At 41.8% G+C, this 20,049-nt stretch overlaps 1 protein-coding gene across 1 annotated transcript in view; it reads right to left on the reverse strand.

Moving 5' to 3' along the window:
- Positions 1 to 297: 297 nt before the first annotated feature.
- The window catches only part of LOC149289315 (bifunctional 3'-phosphoadenosine 5'-phosphosulfate synthase 1-like), a 39,944-nt gene continuing 20,192 nt past the window's right edge, over positions 298 to 20,049 (reverse strand). The window contains exons 8-12 of the mRNA XM_089490769.1: positions 17,272 to 17,477; positions 10,774 to 10,909; positions 7,548 to 7,816; positions 6,263 to 6,492; positions 298 to 436 (exon numbers count right to left, since the gene is read on the reverse strand). Of these exons, the coding sequence (XP_089346895.1) occupies positions 298 to 436; positions 6,263 to 6,492; positions 7,548 to 7,816; positions 10,774 to 10,909; positions 17,272 to 17,477 (980 nt within the window). The remainder of the gene's footprint in view (positions 437 to 6,262; positions 6,493 to 7,547; positions 7,817 to 10,773; positions 10,910 to 17,271; positions 17,478 to 20,049) is intronic.

Below are 20,049 nucleotides of genomic sequence, written 5' to 3' on the forward strand. Positions count from 1 at the left end.
TACCAGATTTTAACATATTAGTCGCCAGCGACACATAGCTATGCAAGAGAACTTGTGCTGTTAGAATACAAAGAGCAGAGGCAATAGTCGGCATTGAGAATGGAGGGGAACTTGTGTTAAAACCATAAAGGTTTTGATAGGGAAGCTCAATTTAAAAAAGGCAAGCATTGATTAGAGACATATTGCTGGTATTTAGAAACACACCCTGGTGGGACCCACAACCACATAAGCACAAAGAATTCTTGTGGTCCTATCAAGAGATGTCAAGAAGATTTTAAAAAAAAAAAGCATAATGAGTTAGGCGGTCTCCAAGGCTTTATAATATTCCTTCAGTACATTCCACGCTGTTGGAGCCATGAAGCCATCAGGAGGATTTTGTCCCTCTCGGGCAAGTTTGCGCATCCGAGTTCCTGAAATAAATTCATAATCTTCAGGGCTAAAAAAAAAAAAAAAAAAAAAAAAAAAATCAAACAAGGGGGAACAAAAGTTACAATTTAAATAATTCTGCTAATATTTGTCCAAACCAGAAAATCAACATTTCCAAAAGAAAACTATAAACGTTTTAAAACAAAGCTTCAAGTGCCACTTTCCTAAATCCTAGGTTTTTTAGCTTCGTTACACTAAATATATTTTCTGTAGGTCATGGTTTTGTTTCCTCATTCCCTTTTGTTAAATTGTTGCTTGCATCCGGTGGAAGCTAATCAGTGATGTAGAGTGTGGAGAACGGATAATCCATTAACTCTTTAAACCAAACTTAACCTAAACAATTAGCCACAAAAAGCTCACTCCATGATTGATGACCATATCAATTACAACATCAACTCCAGGATTATTAATACTTAGAAATCACCAATATGTTCCAAATCCTTGTACAATTTTAGGTGGCCGACATCAAGTGACTCATAAAAAGGTAGATGCTAGTAAATACGCATATTGGTATCTAGCCACGTGGGAGGGTCTTGATCTCAAGATGCCACAATGTAAAGAATAAAGGCTAATTTGAAAAATCCTATCATTGTCAGAATTACTGTCCCAAGCGACATTCCTATTCTATACTATAAACCAATTCCATAGAGCAGGGGCGTCCAACATGCGGCCCGCGCACCTGAAGCCCTGCTACTTACTTGTGGGAGGGTCTTCTGGACTGCACAGAGGAAGCGGAGTTCACGTGACATCCTACTTCCTCTGTGCTTTAGCAGAGAAGGCAGAGGGAGGCCGCGCCCCCTGCTGAAGTCTGTGAGCGGCATCGAGGAGCTGCAGTGCAGGTAAGGGGGTGGGGAGGGTGTTTGAATGGGTGTGTGTGATTGAGGGAATGAATCTGTGAATGAATGATTATGAGTGTGTGTGTGTGTGATGTGTGTGTGTTAGCATGGATGTGTAAGTGCTGGAACCTAGGCATGATGGGACTGTGATTGCTGTTAGCAATCACACTCCTATCATGACAAGTCAGCCAGTACATGCTGAAACCTGGCCAGCTGCCCCCCTTGTGTAGTGATGCTGCCAGCAGTATGGGGTCTGCACTTACAGCCACCCTGTACCAGCATGTACTGGCTGACTTGGCATGATAGGAGTGTGATTGCTGGCTGACTTGGCATGATAGGAGTGTGATTGCTAACAGCAATCACAGTCCCATAATGCCTAGGTTCCAGGATTTACTGGATGGATGTGTAAGTGCTGGAACCTAGGCATGATGGGACTGTGATTGCTGTTAGCAATCACACTCCTATCATGCCAAGTCAGCCAGTACATGCTGAAACCTGGCTAGCTGCCCCCCTTGTGTATTGATGCTGCCAGCAGTATGGGGTCTGCACATCACTTACAGCCACCCTGTACCAGCATGTACTGGCTGACTTGGCATGATAGGAGTGTGATTGCTAACAGCGAGCACAGTCCCATCATGCCTAGGTACCAGCATTTACTGGTTGCCTGGGTATGATAGGAGTGTGATTGCTGTTAGCAATCACACTCCTATCATGCCAAGTCATATTGCTAATTTTGTCCAATTGTGTGTTACCTACTTTTATTAAACATGTGAGTTTTTATTATTATTTTTAAAGGTGGGGGTCATTTTCGGTTTTGGTTAAGTGAACCCTGAATGTTTTGGTCCAGAATTTTCATTTTAGTTCATCCCTAGAATAAATCTAGGGAATCCTGAATTTGTAGTCGCAAAACTTTCAAGGCCCAGAAATCAGTGAGAGGAAGAGTAAAGGTTTTGTGTCATTTTACTTTATTTTAATCTGCATATTTTATTAAAGGCCAGATTTTTTTTGTCACAGTGAAAAATGAGTGCGGCCCGCGCACGTATACAATTCTGATGAAGTGGCCCACTGCAGAAAAAACTTGGACACCCCTGCCATAGAGTATATTACATTCTACCCTCCCCTCTTTTTCAGTTTTGGTCTACCAATCCCCTATATCAGACTTAAGAACTTTTGCATTTCCTTGTGAATATAAAAATTGGTTGAAGATTTAGCTTCCCTACTGAACTGAATTCTTTGTTAAAAAAAATTTAAAAAGCGCCCTGAATGCCTGCATTTAGCAAGGCATATCATTTCAATTTTTTCTCTTCATGCACTAAAAGCAGGTAGCATATTAAACTACTCAAACTTAGAGTTACCAAGAATTAAAAATCAAATCTATAGATGCATAAATAGCAGAAGGAGCTTAGACCCTTTGGGCAAAGCACCGATGTTAGTGCATGAAGTGCATGAATTTAGATTAAGAACAACAATATAAAAATAGATGTTTTTGCCCTTTTATGTGCTCAACATCTACACATGTGCCTGCATATAAAACACATGCTGTGCAGAAGATACAAGCATCCTTCTAATCATTTTAATCAGACATGGGGAATGATTCGGAGTAGGGGGTGGGGTACGGTTAAAGGCAATATAAAAAGATAACATCTGATCATTTGCAAGTAAAATATAGGTCAGATTACAAATGTAAATGGCCTCATATTTTCGTATTTGCTCGATTATGAACCTTTTTTTTTTTTTTTTTTAAAGGAAAAATAATCTTGAAAAAAAAATGCGACAGCGTGCTCCACATGGACAGCCACAAGAGTGGTTTTGATGATTTTTTCCCCAATGGGGTCATCTTATATTCATGCTTTTTCTTTCTTTCTTACATCAGACCACACATGGAATACTGTGTACAGTACTGGGCACCAGTGTACAAGAAAGATATAGTGGAGCTGGAGAGGGTTCAAAGACGGGCAACCAGAGTAATAAGAGGAATGGGAGGACTACAGTACCCAGAAAGATTATCAGAATTAGGGTTATTTAGTTTGGAAAAGACGGTTTAGGGGGGATTTAATAACTATGTATAAATATATAAGGGGACAGTACAGTGATCACTCCCAGGACCTATTTATACCCAGGACTGTATCTATAACAAGGGGACATCCTCTACGGCTGGAGGAAAGAAGGTTTCTACACCAGCACAGACGGGGGTTCTTTACAGTAAGAGCGGTGAGATTATGGAACTCTCTGCCAGAGGAAGTGGTAATGGTAAACTCAATAAAAGAGTTCAAAAGGAGCCTGGACGTGTTTCTTGAAAGCAGTAATATTACAAGTTATGGATATTAGATTAATAGGGACAGAACGTTGATCCAGGGATTTATTCTGATATATTTGGAGTCGGGAAGGAATTTCCCCCCTGGTATGGGGCAATTGGCATCTGCTTCATAAGGGTTTGTTTTGCCTTCCTCTGGATCAACACAGTAGGGACACAATATGAATACGTTGAACTTGATGGACTTTGGTGTTTTTTCAACCTTATGAACTATGTTACTATGTTACTAAGATCCAAAGTTTGGGGGTTGTATTATAACCTAGCAAATACAGTATATACATGAAACACAAATCAATTTTGTAGAAAAATCTGACTTGGGCAAAATGATGTAATTGACACTTCAATGTTCTCTAAAAAATAAAAAAGCTGAGTTTTTGATTAACAAAACATCCATGTGGAAATGAATTATTGTGCAAAAGTTTTTTAAGAAAAAAATAATCAATGAGGGTTAGAAGAATCGGGGACACTGTTTTCTGGTTACAGCCACCATAATTAAAAAGATAGAAACTAGCTGCCCATTTTTACCTAAACAGAGAAAGGGAAACACAAATAGAGTGTACATAAAATATTTACTATACGACGTGTGTCATACTTGGCTTTCATGTGCTAGCATCAGCCCACATTTATTCACTTACCTAGATTTTGTGATCAATGGTCAATCCATTCTCAAATAATAGAAGATCACAAAAAAAAAAAAATAATCGAAAGAAAAACTACTACTACATTAATGCTTTCTCTGGAGCCCAACAGATTAAAAAGGTACCTGTTGTACGGGAGAGCTGAAAATTCCAGACACAGAACCAGTTCAAATTGAAATAAACAAGGAAAGTAACATGGAAGATTCCCCTCCAAACCTCACTAGTGGTGGTCTGACCACATGAACTGAAAAAGTGCAGTATACCACATGAAAGGCTGTGTGGCTGGATGACTCTGCAGAGACTTTAGATTAATGAAAATAAAAGCCAGATCAGTTACTTCCTTACCTCATTCCGCCCTGCAATAATGAGTCTGTCACCACGCTACATGTTTGAAATGTCTTCTCTAACTGTAGACCATATTCTAAGAGATGGATGTGGGATGGTTTCCACGCTACTCAATTTGCTCATATTAATTCCTTATTCTCAAGGAATATGGCAAGGTGGAAAAGCGGTTCATCTGGGTCAGAAAATGTAAACCATACATTTAAACTGGTTACATATTCCTCTGTTTTGAAAATATATCAATGTATTAACAGAAGATGAAAAAGATGGTTGGAACAGGATGACTCAACCAAGAGGTCATCTACCAACACAATGTTATGACTCGGACAACGTCTTTATAGAACAGGTGGTGAATGCGTGGAGATGCTTGCTTGAGCAAAAGACAAGCTGGGTATCACTCAATCCTGAGCATAATCTACAAGCAAACTTTTACTCCTCAATGCCCATGGCCTATTCTGTGTGGAACTACACCTCTAGAGTACTTTTTGGGGGGCAACAGATACATAAGTACACAATGCCCCTCACATGAAACTGGCCTGAGCTATAATGCTACTTTACACCCGAATGTTACACATTTTGCTATATTTTGTACATACATAAAATACGCAAACTCTGAGTCACCACATAAAAAAACTGACATTGTATGCGAAATTTTAGTTTAAATTAAAATTCCGATTATGTCCTATTTTGAGGTTTTTGTTTTTGTTTTGTTTTTTATTTAGAGAGGGAATTGGATACACTTTCATTTGCTTTTAAACTCTAGGTATCTAAGATGTAAGTATGTAGTACATGAACCATACTAAGTGGAATGCTACATCTGGATCTACAATTCTATTGGCTGTAACTTTTTTGCACACTATTGGCTGCTTAGGCATTTATAAAAGCGGTTTAGGGATAGGCAACATCCGACTCTTTTGCTGCAGTATGCCATAGTACCCACTTTGTGTACTTTTGTAGGAATGCTTGTGTTACGCACTACAAAATCTCAGGAAAAATAACCCTAAATACGTGCTACTTAAAAGATGCACAAATGAGTGGAATTATGAGGTCATCTAACACCGTATGGTGCATATTTTGCTTTGCAGAGATACACTCCATAAAAAAATAACATTTGGTTCAGAACAACTAGTTTGATCTCCCAGTATGATGTATTTGTATTGAATGGAAATTTGGCATTGCCACAATACTTTTGATGAGAAAGAATAACACAATACTAGACGAACAAAGTACGAGAATCATTTTAATGTTGTGAGAGGCCATTTGGTTTTGGCTACAATAATTATGGACTTTCATTGCCTGACAATACTAAGAATTCAACGATTTTCCTAATAAAATATTTTTTGCGTATCAAAACCAGATCCATATAATCACAAATGACATCTGTTTTCATATGTGCTCATAGTGTTCTGATGAAGTGTCACCACACACCTCACCCCCTCGCCTACATGATCAATACATAAACGTTTAGCTGCATTGTAGCCAAACCTGGTTAAAATTAACTAAAAAATCAATAGAGGACGTCAAAGACATCCAATGTGAAATCATCTTTGATATCATGAATTAGATGCCATTAGTTATGTCGGAGCTGCAGGTAAGCTCTCCTGTATTTTGTCTAGTTTTAATCCTAAAGTGCAGTTTCAATACTGTTAATATATATATTATACACCAACAATTTTACTATGGATTTATGATTTTAGCAAACTTACTGTGCGGAGTCAAAATAATCCATGCATTGCTTTTTCTTGTTATAGGCAGCCACCCGGAATGGAACAATTTCTAGTGAAATAAGACCAGGAGCCATGGTGAGCACTTTGGCCCCATGTGTGGGTTCATACAGATCTTTCCCAGTAGCTGGGTGCGGCATTCCTGCAGGATCTCGCCCCACAATGTAGAAGTTGGCCCCAGCCACCATGCGAGCCCTGCAGTGCCACTGGACCTGTGGGGTATAAAGAGCAATTAAATAGGGTTCACACAAAAAGGTAAAAACTCATAAAAAGGGAGAAAAAAGGGTTACATTTTTGCTATTCATTTTTCTAGAACATTAGCGAAGAACAAAAAATACAATAAAAATCAAACCTACAATTTTTTATTGAAATACAGAACACCATTTTTAAAGTTAGATAGCAACATGTATATCCAATTAATATCCATATACATCTTTGATCCCAAAAATGTACGGGAAGCGAACAGAATATAACAGAACGCTAGGTAAGCAGAACAGATGGAACAACTAGCTGAACGCTGATCTGTAAATAATTTCCTTTATAGAAAAACAGTATAACATTATCATTGACCCAAAGAAAATGATTAAAGCATGGGATGAATTTTCTATTATTGTTATTATTTGGCAAAAAAAGGCATCGTTGGCAGGTCACATCTGAAGTCAATGAAAAAAAAAACAGCTTGCATTGAAAGATACAGTTTATCATTACTTTTTTCCCCCCCAATAGATAATGTAGAGGCGCTAACAATTCTTAGTATTTTAGATTCACTTTTAATGGGTTTACTAGATCAAAATTTAAAAGGTTGTATGCTATACACATAGATGCAATCATTATACCGGTATATTAGTCTCACATATCTAGACAAACATTTTCAATGGGGACTGAACTCACATTTGGAAGGAAATGTGACACCCAAAAGTAGCCGAGAAAAACACTACATGCATTCTAAAGGGACAAGGGTCTGAGCTGCCTAAAGACCCTTTCCACTTTCCCTTTACCAAAAAAGAACTGCCAAAAAGACCCTTTAAAGCTCCCACGCTGTAGATCATGCCTTTTACAAAACTGGCTGAAGTTCAAATGGGGAGTGGGTGTATAATATGTGCAGTCTTCATACAAATATTATGATCACGGTCCAGGAGGTACGCTGTCAGATATATTTTGTCAGTTGCCGAGTTCTAGATACTGTATTAATGACACAACCTCAAAATGCTAAGGTTCAAATGTGCATTTAATTGTACTAGACTGCTGCCCTTTGGACTGTATCTACCTCAGTTGGGCCAGCATACATCATGGGTGATGGGAAGATGGCAACCACAGTTGTCTCTGGATCAAGCACCCCCTCTTCTAGCACCGCTGCATGCTGTTTCATGCGCCACATCAGGGGGACATCGTCGTCCTTTGTCCAGCCGCCCAGCGGGTGGAGGAGCAGCACCGGACGTCGGTAGCCTCTCTCCAGCAGCTGTTTGTGTGTGTCCTGCATCAAGAGGGCATGGCCATTGTGTACCGGGTTGCGTAGCTGAAATGCGAAAACAGCATCTGGTGACAGAAAACCAAGAGTCAAATGTCAAACAGGTCACAAGTAGGTTCAGTCTCCCTTTATATTTAAGATACTGTGTGTTACAGGGTCACCGTACCCAAGGCTGGGTACCCCTGTTTGAGGGCTGAGGAATCACCAGTCAGTCCCTCATACGGATAGCACTCAGCTATCCACGGATCATCCAGACCACCATTCGTAGTAAACCAAGAAGAACTTCTTTATTACAAAAACACAGAACTTATATACAAGCTCAATGCAATGTGTACCGAACCCAACCCCCAATCCCATCAACCACATCCCATCACAAATCCCATCAGTATACAGGGGATGTATCAGGTGAGGGGATTAAGGGATACAATGGGTTCCCCCACCTGTGTTATCCCCCCTGTAGTGCGGGTGCCGTCTGGGCAGATAGGGCTGTGCTGGCTGATTAAGAGCCCCAGCCAGATTATAGGATCGTCTCTTTGAAGGCTGGGGCTGAATCCACATCAGTCTCTGGGCCGGTTACACAATAAACACAATATAATATATTACCGGGTCACGGTATACAGAACCGGACACAAAAGTGCTCCGTGACCCGGCTAAACTTCATATGACACATGAGCCAGCTAGCCTGGCCCTGTCACAGATCTCCCCCTTGACCAACGGTCCGGCAGACCAGGCAGATCCACACGGGTCTGCTGCAGGCTGTCCGAGTGGACAAAGTTCAAAGGTGCAGGCCTTAGTTCATGGCCCCCTTTGTCAGAAGCATCCATTGAAGGTGGGCCAGGGCCCTGGTCGCCCAAAAGGATAGTCAATAGTCCTCTGTGAATTGGAGGACGGTCCCAGCTCAGCCGGGGACCCCTGTTTGAGGGCTGAGGAATCACCAGTCAGTCCCTCATACGGATAGCACTCACCTATCCACGGATCATCCAGACCACCATTCGTAGTAAACCAAGAAGAACTTCTTTATTACAAAAACACAGAACTTATATACAAGCTCAATGCAATGTGTACCGAACCCAACCCCCAATCCCATCAGCCACATCCCATCACAAATCCCATCAGTATACAGGGGATGTATCAAGTGAGGGGATTAAGGGATACAATGGGTTCCCCCACCTGTGTTATCCCCCCTGTAGTGCGGGTGCCGTCTGGGCAGATAGGGCTGTGCTGGCTGATTAAGAGCCCCAGCCAGATTATAGGATCGTCTCTTTGAAGGCTGGGGCTGAATCCACATCAGTCTCTGGGCCGGTTACACAATAAACACAATATAATATATTACCGGGTCACGGTATACAGAACCGGACACAAAAGTGCTCCGTGACCCGGCTAAACTTCATATGACACATGAGCCAGCTAGCCTGGCCCTGTCACACTGTGCTTCACGATTAACCAGATCTTTCACTTGTAACCATATCAAATGCTTACCAGAATCGTCCCAGAAGGCATTCCCCCACCCCCACTCTCTGTCTCTCTCTCTTTTTCGGCTATTGGGCTGCTCAAGCACGCAAAAGGGCACAAAAAGCTACGGCGGACATACAGATAAACAGCCAACTTTATATTTAAATATCATAACTCTGGGGATACTCCGCATTTGTAAGAAAGATACCAACACAAAATATTTTAAAAAAAACATTTTATAGACTATTAATGTACCTGTAATTCAAAAAAGATGCCTTGTCCATACTCCAAGGAATCTTGTACTAAACTCCAGCTTTTTTATTCAATTTAAAATAATTGTATTGTGGCGTAACTTCACAACCTCAAGTCTTTCTTGGAACAGCAGTATTTTGTTGATGACAAACAATACAATTTTTATCCATCAAATATATCCCCTGCTCTCCATCAAAGGCATAAAGGGTTGCTAAAGTGTTCACCAGAGTGCATAACCCATGTACATTGTGCCATTTATAAACAAGCAGGACTACTCCAAAAAGCTGTCCCGCGCTGACCACTGTGGTCGTCAAATCATCCTAGGTTAGCTGGACTGTAGAGCATAAAAGCCTTGTGTATGAAAGCCAAAAACCTTCAGGCACTCCTGAACAGGAAAATCCAATGCATTATTGTAGGCCATCCAAATCCTCACCCTAGAGGATGCTCGCTTTTGTTTTGCAAACCATTATGTGCTCACGCGGATTGCCAAACTGCAATTCACTGAAATAGGGCGGATTATTTACTCATGTGAAAAGCTTTGATATGCTGTGACTCATGTCCAAGAGACATGAGAAAAATATGTTTCTTTGCACTGTATTTTGACTGTCAGCCAACATTAAAGATCACCAGAACCATGTAAGAGCAACCCAACTTTTCTTTTCTCTTGATGCTGAACAGGTAAAGAAAACAAAAACAAAAAAAAAACCCTTTTAGTCTTAATTTCCTGAACAAATACTACATAATTCAAGTTTTGAAACCTTTCTGTAGTGTGTGCTTTTTCTGCAACCAGTGTAATTGTTACGGCATTCTAAAAGTAAGGGACTAATTTACCCAAGAGAAGCTTAAACATGTGCCAAAAACTGTCAAAGCTAGCAAAATGAGTTTTGTAGTCTTAAATCCCCTTTTATTTGTTCTCTTCTCACCTCTACAAAGTTGATGAATAATTAGGATAATTTGTAGAATGAGAAGAACACTGTGACAAACCAGATTTTCAGTGGATTAATGCCATATTTTATAAACATCATATAAATTAATGACTGAAGAGAAGCTACTACAACAGAAGGTGGGTATTCAAAGTGAACAAAATTCCTCAACTTGAGAATGGCACATACAACACAACAGGCTGTGACATTTGGGGGAAAACAAATGACTGGAAAAGGGATAAATCATGTTTGTGGAGGGAGAATCAAAAGTGGTAGAATGGAAGGACATGTTAATCTTATTTTTATTAACTATTAATTAGGATGAGGGAAGCAATCTTAACACAAAGAAGAACTTTTGGATGGCAGATTTACTTAAAAAAACTAGAGTGACTGCTCACCAGCATTCAAGTCTTTGAATTTTTGCTTCAGTTCTGCTGGTGTCAGCCTATACTGGTCAAGTCCATCACGCCAGTAAATGCGATCAAGCACTTGCAGATCTCCACCGACCAGCCATTCTCCACTCTCCATCACCATCTGCAGCAATGAAAAGTAGCAATCGGTAACGATATTTGATATTTACTTGGATATATTGGAAATGTGTGAGATATACATTTGAATAATTGCATATTAACCAGGAATATGGTTCTATGAATTTTATAGCGTGACAGGAGGCTCATATTTTGCATATCTTCCTTTACTTAGACCTCACAGCAGCAAAGGAGAAAAAACAATGTAAACAAATAACCAATCAGAGACAGTCCTAGCATATATAAGTCCCATTCAGCAAGACTGCCTCCTCTTCCTTTGCTGCTCCTCACGCAGGTCAGTCACATTTCTTTTATTTGTCTAGTGGGTGATCTTTGTGTGCTGTTTTGTCTTCTGAGACATTTGCTACCCACTTTTTCATGCACTGCTATTTAAATTTTATTACCAAATTATTGTTATTTATAGATATACATCTGTGCCTAAACATATGTTTTATTTAGAACTTTCTCCCTCCCCCTGGTAGTTTTTTTCCCCTAGTTTACCTTCATTTTTTTTTTTTTTCCCTCTGACTTCCCTGCTTCTGTCCAGGGCTCTCACCTCCATCTCTGTGTTCTTTAACAGTCATTTTCTCTGTCTCTGGTCTCCATCTTGGATCTCGCGGCCGCCATCTTTAATCTCGCGATATTTCGGCGGCCATCTTGGATGCCCTGAGTTGTAAAAAACGGACCTTTTGGTCCGTTTTTTACAGGTTTTCAATTTAGTTTTTTTTTTTTTTTTCGTTTTTAGTATAGCGTTTGGGGTTGGGAGAGCACTAGCTTTCTCATCATGTTAATGGTTTCCACCTAGCTTGTTCCTTTGTTAATTTCGGAACTTGCGGCGGCCATCTTGGTGGGGGCATAGTGCCTTTTATATAATACGTTTTTCCTTCCCGCGTTTTTCTGTGGTGTTTTAGTGTTGGTGGTATTATAGCTACATTCAGTCTCTATTTCAGGTGAGCCCTGAGATTAATCTGTGCCATTAATTCCTATAATCCTTCTCCTGTGAGTGAGCCTCACAACTTTAACCCCTGCTTTCAGATTTGGGAATTTAGATAATTATCCCTAACACATTTATTCTTGCCTCTATATTATATTTGAGAAATCAAAAAAAAACATCATGGCTGATACAGCTTCTGGCTCTAATGCTCCCCCTGCTGATATCCAAGCCTGGATTCAGGTGGCAATTAAAGAGGCTCTGGCCAATTTAACCCCGGCCCTGCCGGCATCCACCATTCCTCAGGTCTCCTTGTCTCAACCCTCAGGCTCTGATTCAGAGAGCTCTGCAGGGTCCCCACCTCCCAAAAGACCTTGGAAAGGATCTAGCGCTCATGCCAATAAAGGCAAAGGTCCGGCTAAACGTGCCAAACGCCGCGCAGATCATGCTTCGGCAGGACCTTCCACATTAGCAAACCCTTCAGGGGATGCACCTGATTATACACCTCCCTCGGGAGATGCCTGTGATTATTCCTCTGACGAGGATTCAAATTTTCTGTTGACCCAGGAACTTGGTTCAGGTGAGCCCTTAACCAGTTCAGAGGCTGCATTACAATGCGCAGATCCTTCGGAAGCAGACCTAGTTTACACCCCTCAGGGTGAAACCCTATTTGACCCCCGTTTTATTCGCCACCCTAGGTCGGCTGAGTGGACACCTCCAGACCATATAGCCCGCTATTTGCAGGTCTGGATGCGCAAGGCCTTAGATAGATAAAGAGGTGCGCAATAAACTTAGGGCCGAATGCCCTCGTCCCACTATCCCGGGCAAAGTTACGGCCACCCCAGAATTCGATTCTTTCATGGTCACGTATATGAACAAAAAGGGTAGAGACCCACGTAGGGGTTTGGAGAAGGGTTTGAAATCCGCACAGGATAAATTATTAGATGTTTCTGGTCCTATGACTCAGATTTTGGTGCTGGCTGATGAGGCAACAGCCCAAAATTCTCCCCTTGACCCAGGACTAATCAAAGATTGGGTACAGCGGGGGTTATGCCTGTTAGGCAACGCCAACGCGGCAATTTCAGCCAAACGTCGCAAGGCAGCGCTGCTTAGAATTGACCCCCGGCTGGCCGATATGGCTGATAAAGAACTTGGTCCCAAAGCCGATGGCAAATTATTTGGGGATCCCTTTATTTCTGAGTTACGCAAACATGCGGGTAATTACACCACAATCAATAAGGTCGAGGCTTCTCTTAAGAAAGTATTTCAAGCACAAGGTGTTTTTCACCGGGCTGGCAGACAGCGGGGCCGTGCTGCCAGCCGTGGAACCTTCACTGGCCCTAGATACAGCTACAGTCCGGTTTCCACACCCCAATATAATCCCACCTTTCGGACTCCGTTTCCCGCTTCCAGAGGGTTCCAGAGAGGTCGTGGCAGAGGTGGACGTGGACGAACAAGATTTTCATCTGCTAAGTCCTCCAATACTATCTTCTTTCCTTCCTCCCGTGCTCCCTGCGGCTCGTCTCGCATTCTTTTCCCACTGTTGGCACCTCATTACCTCAGACAATTGGGTCCTCCAGACGATACAGGGTTTTTCCATAGACTTTGTGTCCACCCCGTCTCAGGCCCACCCCCCCGCCCCCTTAGTTGTCAATCGAGAGACACAAAAGTCTCATCGACCAAGAAATAGCACTTCTCAAAGTCAAAGGTGCAATCCAGAGGTCATCTGGCCCCCAGGGTTTTATCAGCAACATATTCCTTGTTCGCAAAAAATCAGGGGAAAATCGTCCAGTCATAAATTTGAAATTCCTAAACGAATATGTGGTTTACCGTCACTTCAAAATGGAAGGGATTCATATGCTTCGAGACCTTCTAAGAGAAGGCGATTGGTTTACCAGACTGGACCTAAAGGATGCGTACCTTACAGTACCGATCCACCCAGACTGCCGACAGTTTCTTCAGTTCATATGGAATTCCCAACTGTGGCAATTCACTTGCCTTCCGTTCGGTTTGAGCTCAGCTCCGTGGTGCTTCACGAAGCTAATGAAGCCTGTCATGGCCTTCTTTCGAGCTCGGGGTGTTCGTTCGATCATCTACCTCGACGACATCTTGCTCTTCCACTCAGACCCGAGACGACTGCGGTTTCAAACAACCTGGGTTATCGGCTGGCTTCAGGCTTTGGGGTTCATTGTGAACCTCCAGAAGTCGGTCATCGCCCCGACACAGTTGATTACTTTTCTGGGCTTCGAGATAGATTCCATCAATTCCCTTCTCAAGCTCCCTTCTTCCAAAATAGCGAACATCAAAAAAGAGATCAGGAAAGTTATTCGCCTGGAATACATCTCCTTGAGACATCTTGCAAGAATAGTAGGCCTTTTATCTTCTTCTATTCAAGCAATTTTTCCGGGCCCCCTTTACTATCGGGCCATGCAACGCCTGAAAGCCAGACATCTTCGGGCTCTCCAATCTTACGATCAATTGGTTCCCCTCCAGTCAGATGTACGTCTGGAACTCAATTGGTGGCTCAAGCACATGGAAGCATGGAATGGCACAGCCATTTTCGGAACCAGACCAGACTTTGTCTTGGAATCAGACGCCAGTCTGTGGGGCTGGGGCGCCTCTTGCGCAGATTCCGCAACCGGAGGCCGCTGGTCACGGGACGAGCGTCACTTACACATCAATTGCTTGGAACTTATAGCCGGATCTTTTGCGGTCCGCAGTTTTTCCAAGGACCTTTCTCATTGTTCCATTTTACTGCGCATGGACAATGTGTCCGCGGTGCGCTATATCAACCGTCTCGGTGGAGCTCGGTCGAAACGTCTATCCAATCTGACCAGGGACCTCTTTCAGTTCTGTCTTCACAGGCAAATCTCTCTGTCAGCGGAGTACCTTCCGGGAGCGAGCAACTTGACAGCAGATTGGTTCTCCCGATCCTGGAGAGATGCCAGCGACTGGATGCTAGACAGGCATGTTTTCTCGAGAATCGCTCTTCGTCGGGGTCCACTCTCAGTGGATCTCTTCGCGTCCAGATGGAACTTCCAACTTCCATCCTTCTTCAGTTGGCTTCCGGATCCGGAAGCAACAGCGACGGACGCTTTCTCTCAGACCTGGCCTCAGACGGGTTCTTATGCGTTCCCTCCTTTTTCAATGCTCTCTCGCGTGATCCACCAAGTGCGACGACAGGTGATTTCCCTTGTGTTAGTTTCGCCCCTGTGGCCAGCTCAACCCTGGTTCCCGGCTCTCTTGGAAATGTCCTACAGGGATCCCCTCATCCTTCCGTGGAGTACTTTTCTCCTTCGAGACCCGGAGGACTCCCCACACCCTCTGGTGGTCGATCATCGTCTTTCTCTGGTGGCATGGTCGATTTCAGGGGTTCCTGGAATCTACCAGGCCTATCAGACTCAGCTAGAGACCTACTCCGCGAATCCTGGGCTCCCGGTACTAGACGCGCCTACTCCTCCGCTTGGAACAAGTGGAGTAGCTGGTGTATGGCTCAACAAGGTGATCCCTTTACAGCCCCTGTGACGGACGTTATCAACTTTTTGTCGGCACTTTTTTCCCAAGGAAAATCGTACCGTACCATCAACGTGACCCGCTCTGCCATCTCGGCTGCTCACGTTCCCATATCAGGTCTTCCGATCGGTAGGGACCCCTTGATTTGCCGTCTTTTGCGAGGGATGCGTCTTTCTAGACCCCCTGCTCCTCGGTATTCCCATTTCTGGGACGTCTCCCTGGTGCTAAACTTGTTCAAGTCCTGGGCGGATAATTCGGAACTTTCGATGCGGCACTTATCCGCTAAACTTACCACTTTTGTGTTTGGTTTCATTTCGCAGAGTTTCCGATGTCCGGGCGTTGGATTTTAATTCGTTGACTTTTTCTCCGGATGGCGTTTGTTTTCAAATTTCGCGTCGTACTAAGTCACTTTCGAGTTCCGTCTCTTACCCTTTTTTCCCTTCGGAACCCCTTCTCTGTGTTGTTCGTTGTCTTCAAGCTTATCTTGATAGAACTGCAGTTCACAGAGTTTTTAGGGCACCCCAACTGTTAATTTCTTATGCAAGCCCGTATCGCCCGGTCTCTTCGCCCACCTTAGCACGGTGGATCCGTTGGGTTCTCTCTCTTGCAGGAGTGGACCCTCTGTTTGGTGCTCATTCGGTTAGAGGTGCCGCAGCCGCTCAAGCTTTCCAGATGGGCAGTTCGTTGCAAGATATCATGCGTGCGGCCGATTGGTCCAGGGAATCTACCTTTCGTCGTTTCTATTGTCACCCAGTTGATCATGCGGCGGATTCTCTTTTTTCTAAGCGTTAAAAATGCAAAATATGAGCCTCCTGTCACGCTATAAAATTGGGGATTATTCTAGCTCTGTGCCCGAATAATCTGAATTTTATTAAAGACAGGAGGCGAATATTTTTCCCACCCATCTTTCCCTGACCCGGAATGTTTTATCTTAGAACTCCTTTTCTGGTGTTTTTTTGTCTATTATTATGTGTAGAATTTATATTTAATTTATTTTTAGAGATTTTAAGATTGTACCGCGCTTATGATTGTATATTTTACATGCGGTCCCATCTCCAGATACTGTTATGGTTTTTCTCTCTGTTTCAGCGTAATCCGTTCTCTGCTGCGGTGCGTCCGGAAGACCTGTGTCCAGGAATTCCAGTTGTGGATGGTCAGGCTTGGACTGAAGTTTCCTCTGTGGTTTTTTCTCTATGATCTCCTCGTTCCAGTTTTCAAGTTTCGTCTTCTGCGTTCGGTTCCATACCAAAGGAAGAGGAGGCAGTCTTGCCGAATGGGACTTATATATGCTAGGACTGTCTCTGATTGGTTATTTGTTTACATTGTTTTTTCTCCTTTGCTGCTGTGAGGTCTAAGTAAAGGAAGATATGCAAAATATTCGCCTCCTGTCTTTAATAAAATTCAGATTATTCGGGCACAGAGCTAGAATAATCCCCAATTAAGACTTAGTCCGTGTTGGGGATTTTAGACTTTGCTATTTAAAGACATAGCATGCAGTATACGTAGTGTAAAAGGAAACCAAAAACTGAAATTTCTATCAATGGAAGTATCTGTGTGGTATAGGTAACCATTACAGTAAAGGTTATACTTGGTGCCATTTTATTCTTTTGGATAAATCACACTGTGTTGCTGAGTTTACAACGCTCATCTGCCCAATATCCTTGAGTGGATGAGCTGTGCTAGTGGAATGTTTATAAAATACAAATGTACTACCATAATATCATATGAACTATTATAACTTTTATTATAACAATTTTTTCTTTTAATTGTTAAACTGCGATCTTAAAAAAAAAATAAAAAAAAATCACTATAGAGTTGCTTAAGGAGATACTTATTTCAATCATACCGCAACTCAAAGTCCATAGTTTGTGAGACGTAGGACCATTGGCCAATGCAGATGGCTGATTAAGTGTGTATGAGCTTACTTTGATATATGGGTGTTCCTTGCAGGTAGTTCCCCACTGTCTGGCACAACGCTCCTCTTTCCTGTGCTCATAGAATTCAGGATGGCGAAGAATGGCCACTCGTTTCCCTTCATAAACCAAGGCAAATGCAGTGCATCCATCAAGTCTTAGCTTGTCGTCGTTGCTGGCAGTCAGGACAATAGGCACAGACAAGTTGATAACACCCCCTGCATAATAAATACAAAAGTTTAGAAATACAAAAGCCATTTCAAATACATTAGAACCATCCTAAAAAAATGGACTGAATTAATCTAAGTAGAATTTAGAATCAAGCAAAGAATTTATCCATGGAGGAAAAAGGGCATCACAAAACATTGGCTGTAAAACTTTAGAAAACATGGATACCGGACTATCGAGATTTGCCCATATTTAAACATTATTTCTCATGATTGTTTAATGGAGGATCCGATCATTAAAAGCTGAGGTTGTCTTTGGAGATTCAAAAAAGGTGAAGTTCCCTGGCTCCCAAATCTGAGCCCTTGCCAAGTTCAGCAGGAAGTCTATGAAAAAATGGTGATCGCCTAGGTTTGGGAAAGACCTGCATAAACAGACTGTTCTCCACAATCCAAATATTGCGGAGATTCACAGGCTATGGGATGGTCCATATGATGTAATATAAACACTATAGAAGCAGTTCCAAACTGCAGGGTGGAGAAGGGGGGAGGAAAAAGCCTGCAAGTAGCTGGTGGGTCTCCAGTAAAACTCTTCAAATGTCACAAGGACTGCCCTTTTGCAGTCATACAACTCTTTCATTAGAGCTCCATTTACCAAAAGGCTAAGCGACTTTTAAAATTAATGAAACACAGCATCCACAGACAGCCTTCAGTCTAGCTAAACATTAAACTGTATGTCATAGTAGCTGCCGGGTGGGTGAAGGAGGGGGAATATATTTCCTGAGAAAACATGAGTGAAGAGAGATGAAGTGCTGGCTGAGTTTTACTGCCCGTTGAGGAAAAGATCAATATGATGGCAAACCAACAACATCTGAACTCATTCTACTTTACTGTAAAATGGCTTTTATATGGATTACAGCATTCTTTTTGATCCGATGATATAGAGGAACAATAAGACTGAAGAAGAAATGACTTATTCTGTAGGCAGTACAATGTATAAGAGTTCCTCAGAACATTCTGTATTTTTGCCCTGTATGCGCAAAAATATCGGTGAACAGGATGACATGTCACTATATCTTATGATATGGATGAAGTGGATTTACCTTGATTTTGAAAACAAAAAAGGCATGCCTATGTAGTTTTTGTTTTTTTTACCGATAAATTTTTTTTTTTCGCCCTCAAATTATTTTGCAATAATTTTTAGGAATTAGAAGCACATAAAACTACTACTATAATGCTTTACATACACCATAACATTATGATCCTGGCTCCTCTAGACCTCTGAAGGTGAGCTGTGGTACCTGGCACCAAGACATTAGCAGCAGATCCTTTAAGTTCTGTAAGTTGCGAGGTGGGACCTCCATAGATGCATCCTGGTGCCATGTTTTCTCCATGTAAGAGATGCACCCTGACTGGTCTCCTACGAAGCCCCATATGTAACAAACTGCGATGCACTGTGTGTTCTGAAACCTACCAGAATCAGCATTAACTTTTTTCAACAATTTCAGCTCCAGTAGCTTGTCTGTTGGATTTGACCACACCGGTGTTGCCGGTTCTCTGCTTTTCCTTCCTTGGATAACTTTTGATAGGTACTGACCACTGCAGACCAGGAATACCCCACAAGAGCTGCCGTTTTGGAGAGGCTCTGAACCAGTCATCTAGCCATCGCAATTTGGCCCTTGCTGAGATCCTTATGCTTGCCCATTTTTCCTCCACATCAACTTTGAGGATGAAATGTTCACTTGCTTCCTAATATTTCCCACCCACTGACAGATGCCATGATAACAAGATTATCGGTGTTATTCACTTCACCTGTCAGTGCTCATAATGTTATGGCTGATCAGTGTATGCAAGACTCGGGCTTAAAATATTAAATCAGGGACAAATAATTGTTATATTAACAGTAAGTGTCGTGTCATTTTGTTCCAGAAATCACATGAAAAATGAAATATTTAATTCATATGGCAAAAACATAAATTATTAATGCTCTCCATTTGTGTCACATGGGTTAAAAGCCACAATGAAATATTTCTTGAAAACAATTTGAATGATATAAAATTTGACAAGACTAAAAAAAAATATTTCTCAGCAAGGTTTGGACATTTAACGGTAGTAAAATTGGTTATTTCTGGTAATTTAGTTATAAAAGTGTTCTATTGATTGGAATAGGTGGAACATCAAGAGAGACTCAATCAAAGTGAGTTATTTATATGCTATTACATACGCTTGTAAGTCTAGCAAATGCCAGGAGGGAGGTTTATTGAAGCAAGAAAAAGGTTAAAACAAGAGGCCATAATCTAAAAACTAGAGGGTCAGAGGCTCAGAGGTAATGAAATAAGTTTCACTTTATAGAGAAGGAGGTAGTTAAGTTGAAAAGCCTCCCAGGAGAAGCAATAGAAGTTAACCTGTTAAAAGTTTGACTTATGCTGTTTTGAAGGCAAAAAAGTGGTCCCGCCAAATATGAATTTGATTTTTATTCTGTTCACTGTTTGCATTTGGTTAAATGAAAAAAAAACAAAAAAACTATTAACATCTATTTTTGAAAGCATTCTTACACATCTGAATAAAAATATAGAATAAAATAGAATAGAATAAAAATAAATAGACTGCATTTATATTGTATTAT

Source organism: Sceloporus occidentalis, unplaced genomic scaffold (assembly GCF_023333645.1).
Source record: "Sceloporus occidentalis isolate IW3139 unplaced genomic scaffold, rSceOcc1.0.p SCAF_46, whole genome shotgun sequence".
Lineage (NCBI taxonomy): Eukaryota > Metazoa > Chordata > Lepidosauria > Squamata > Phrynosomatidae > Sceloporus > Sceloporus occidentalis.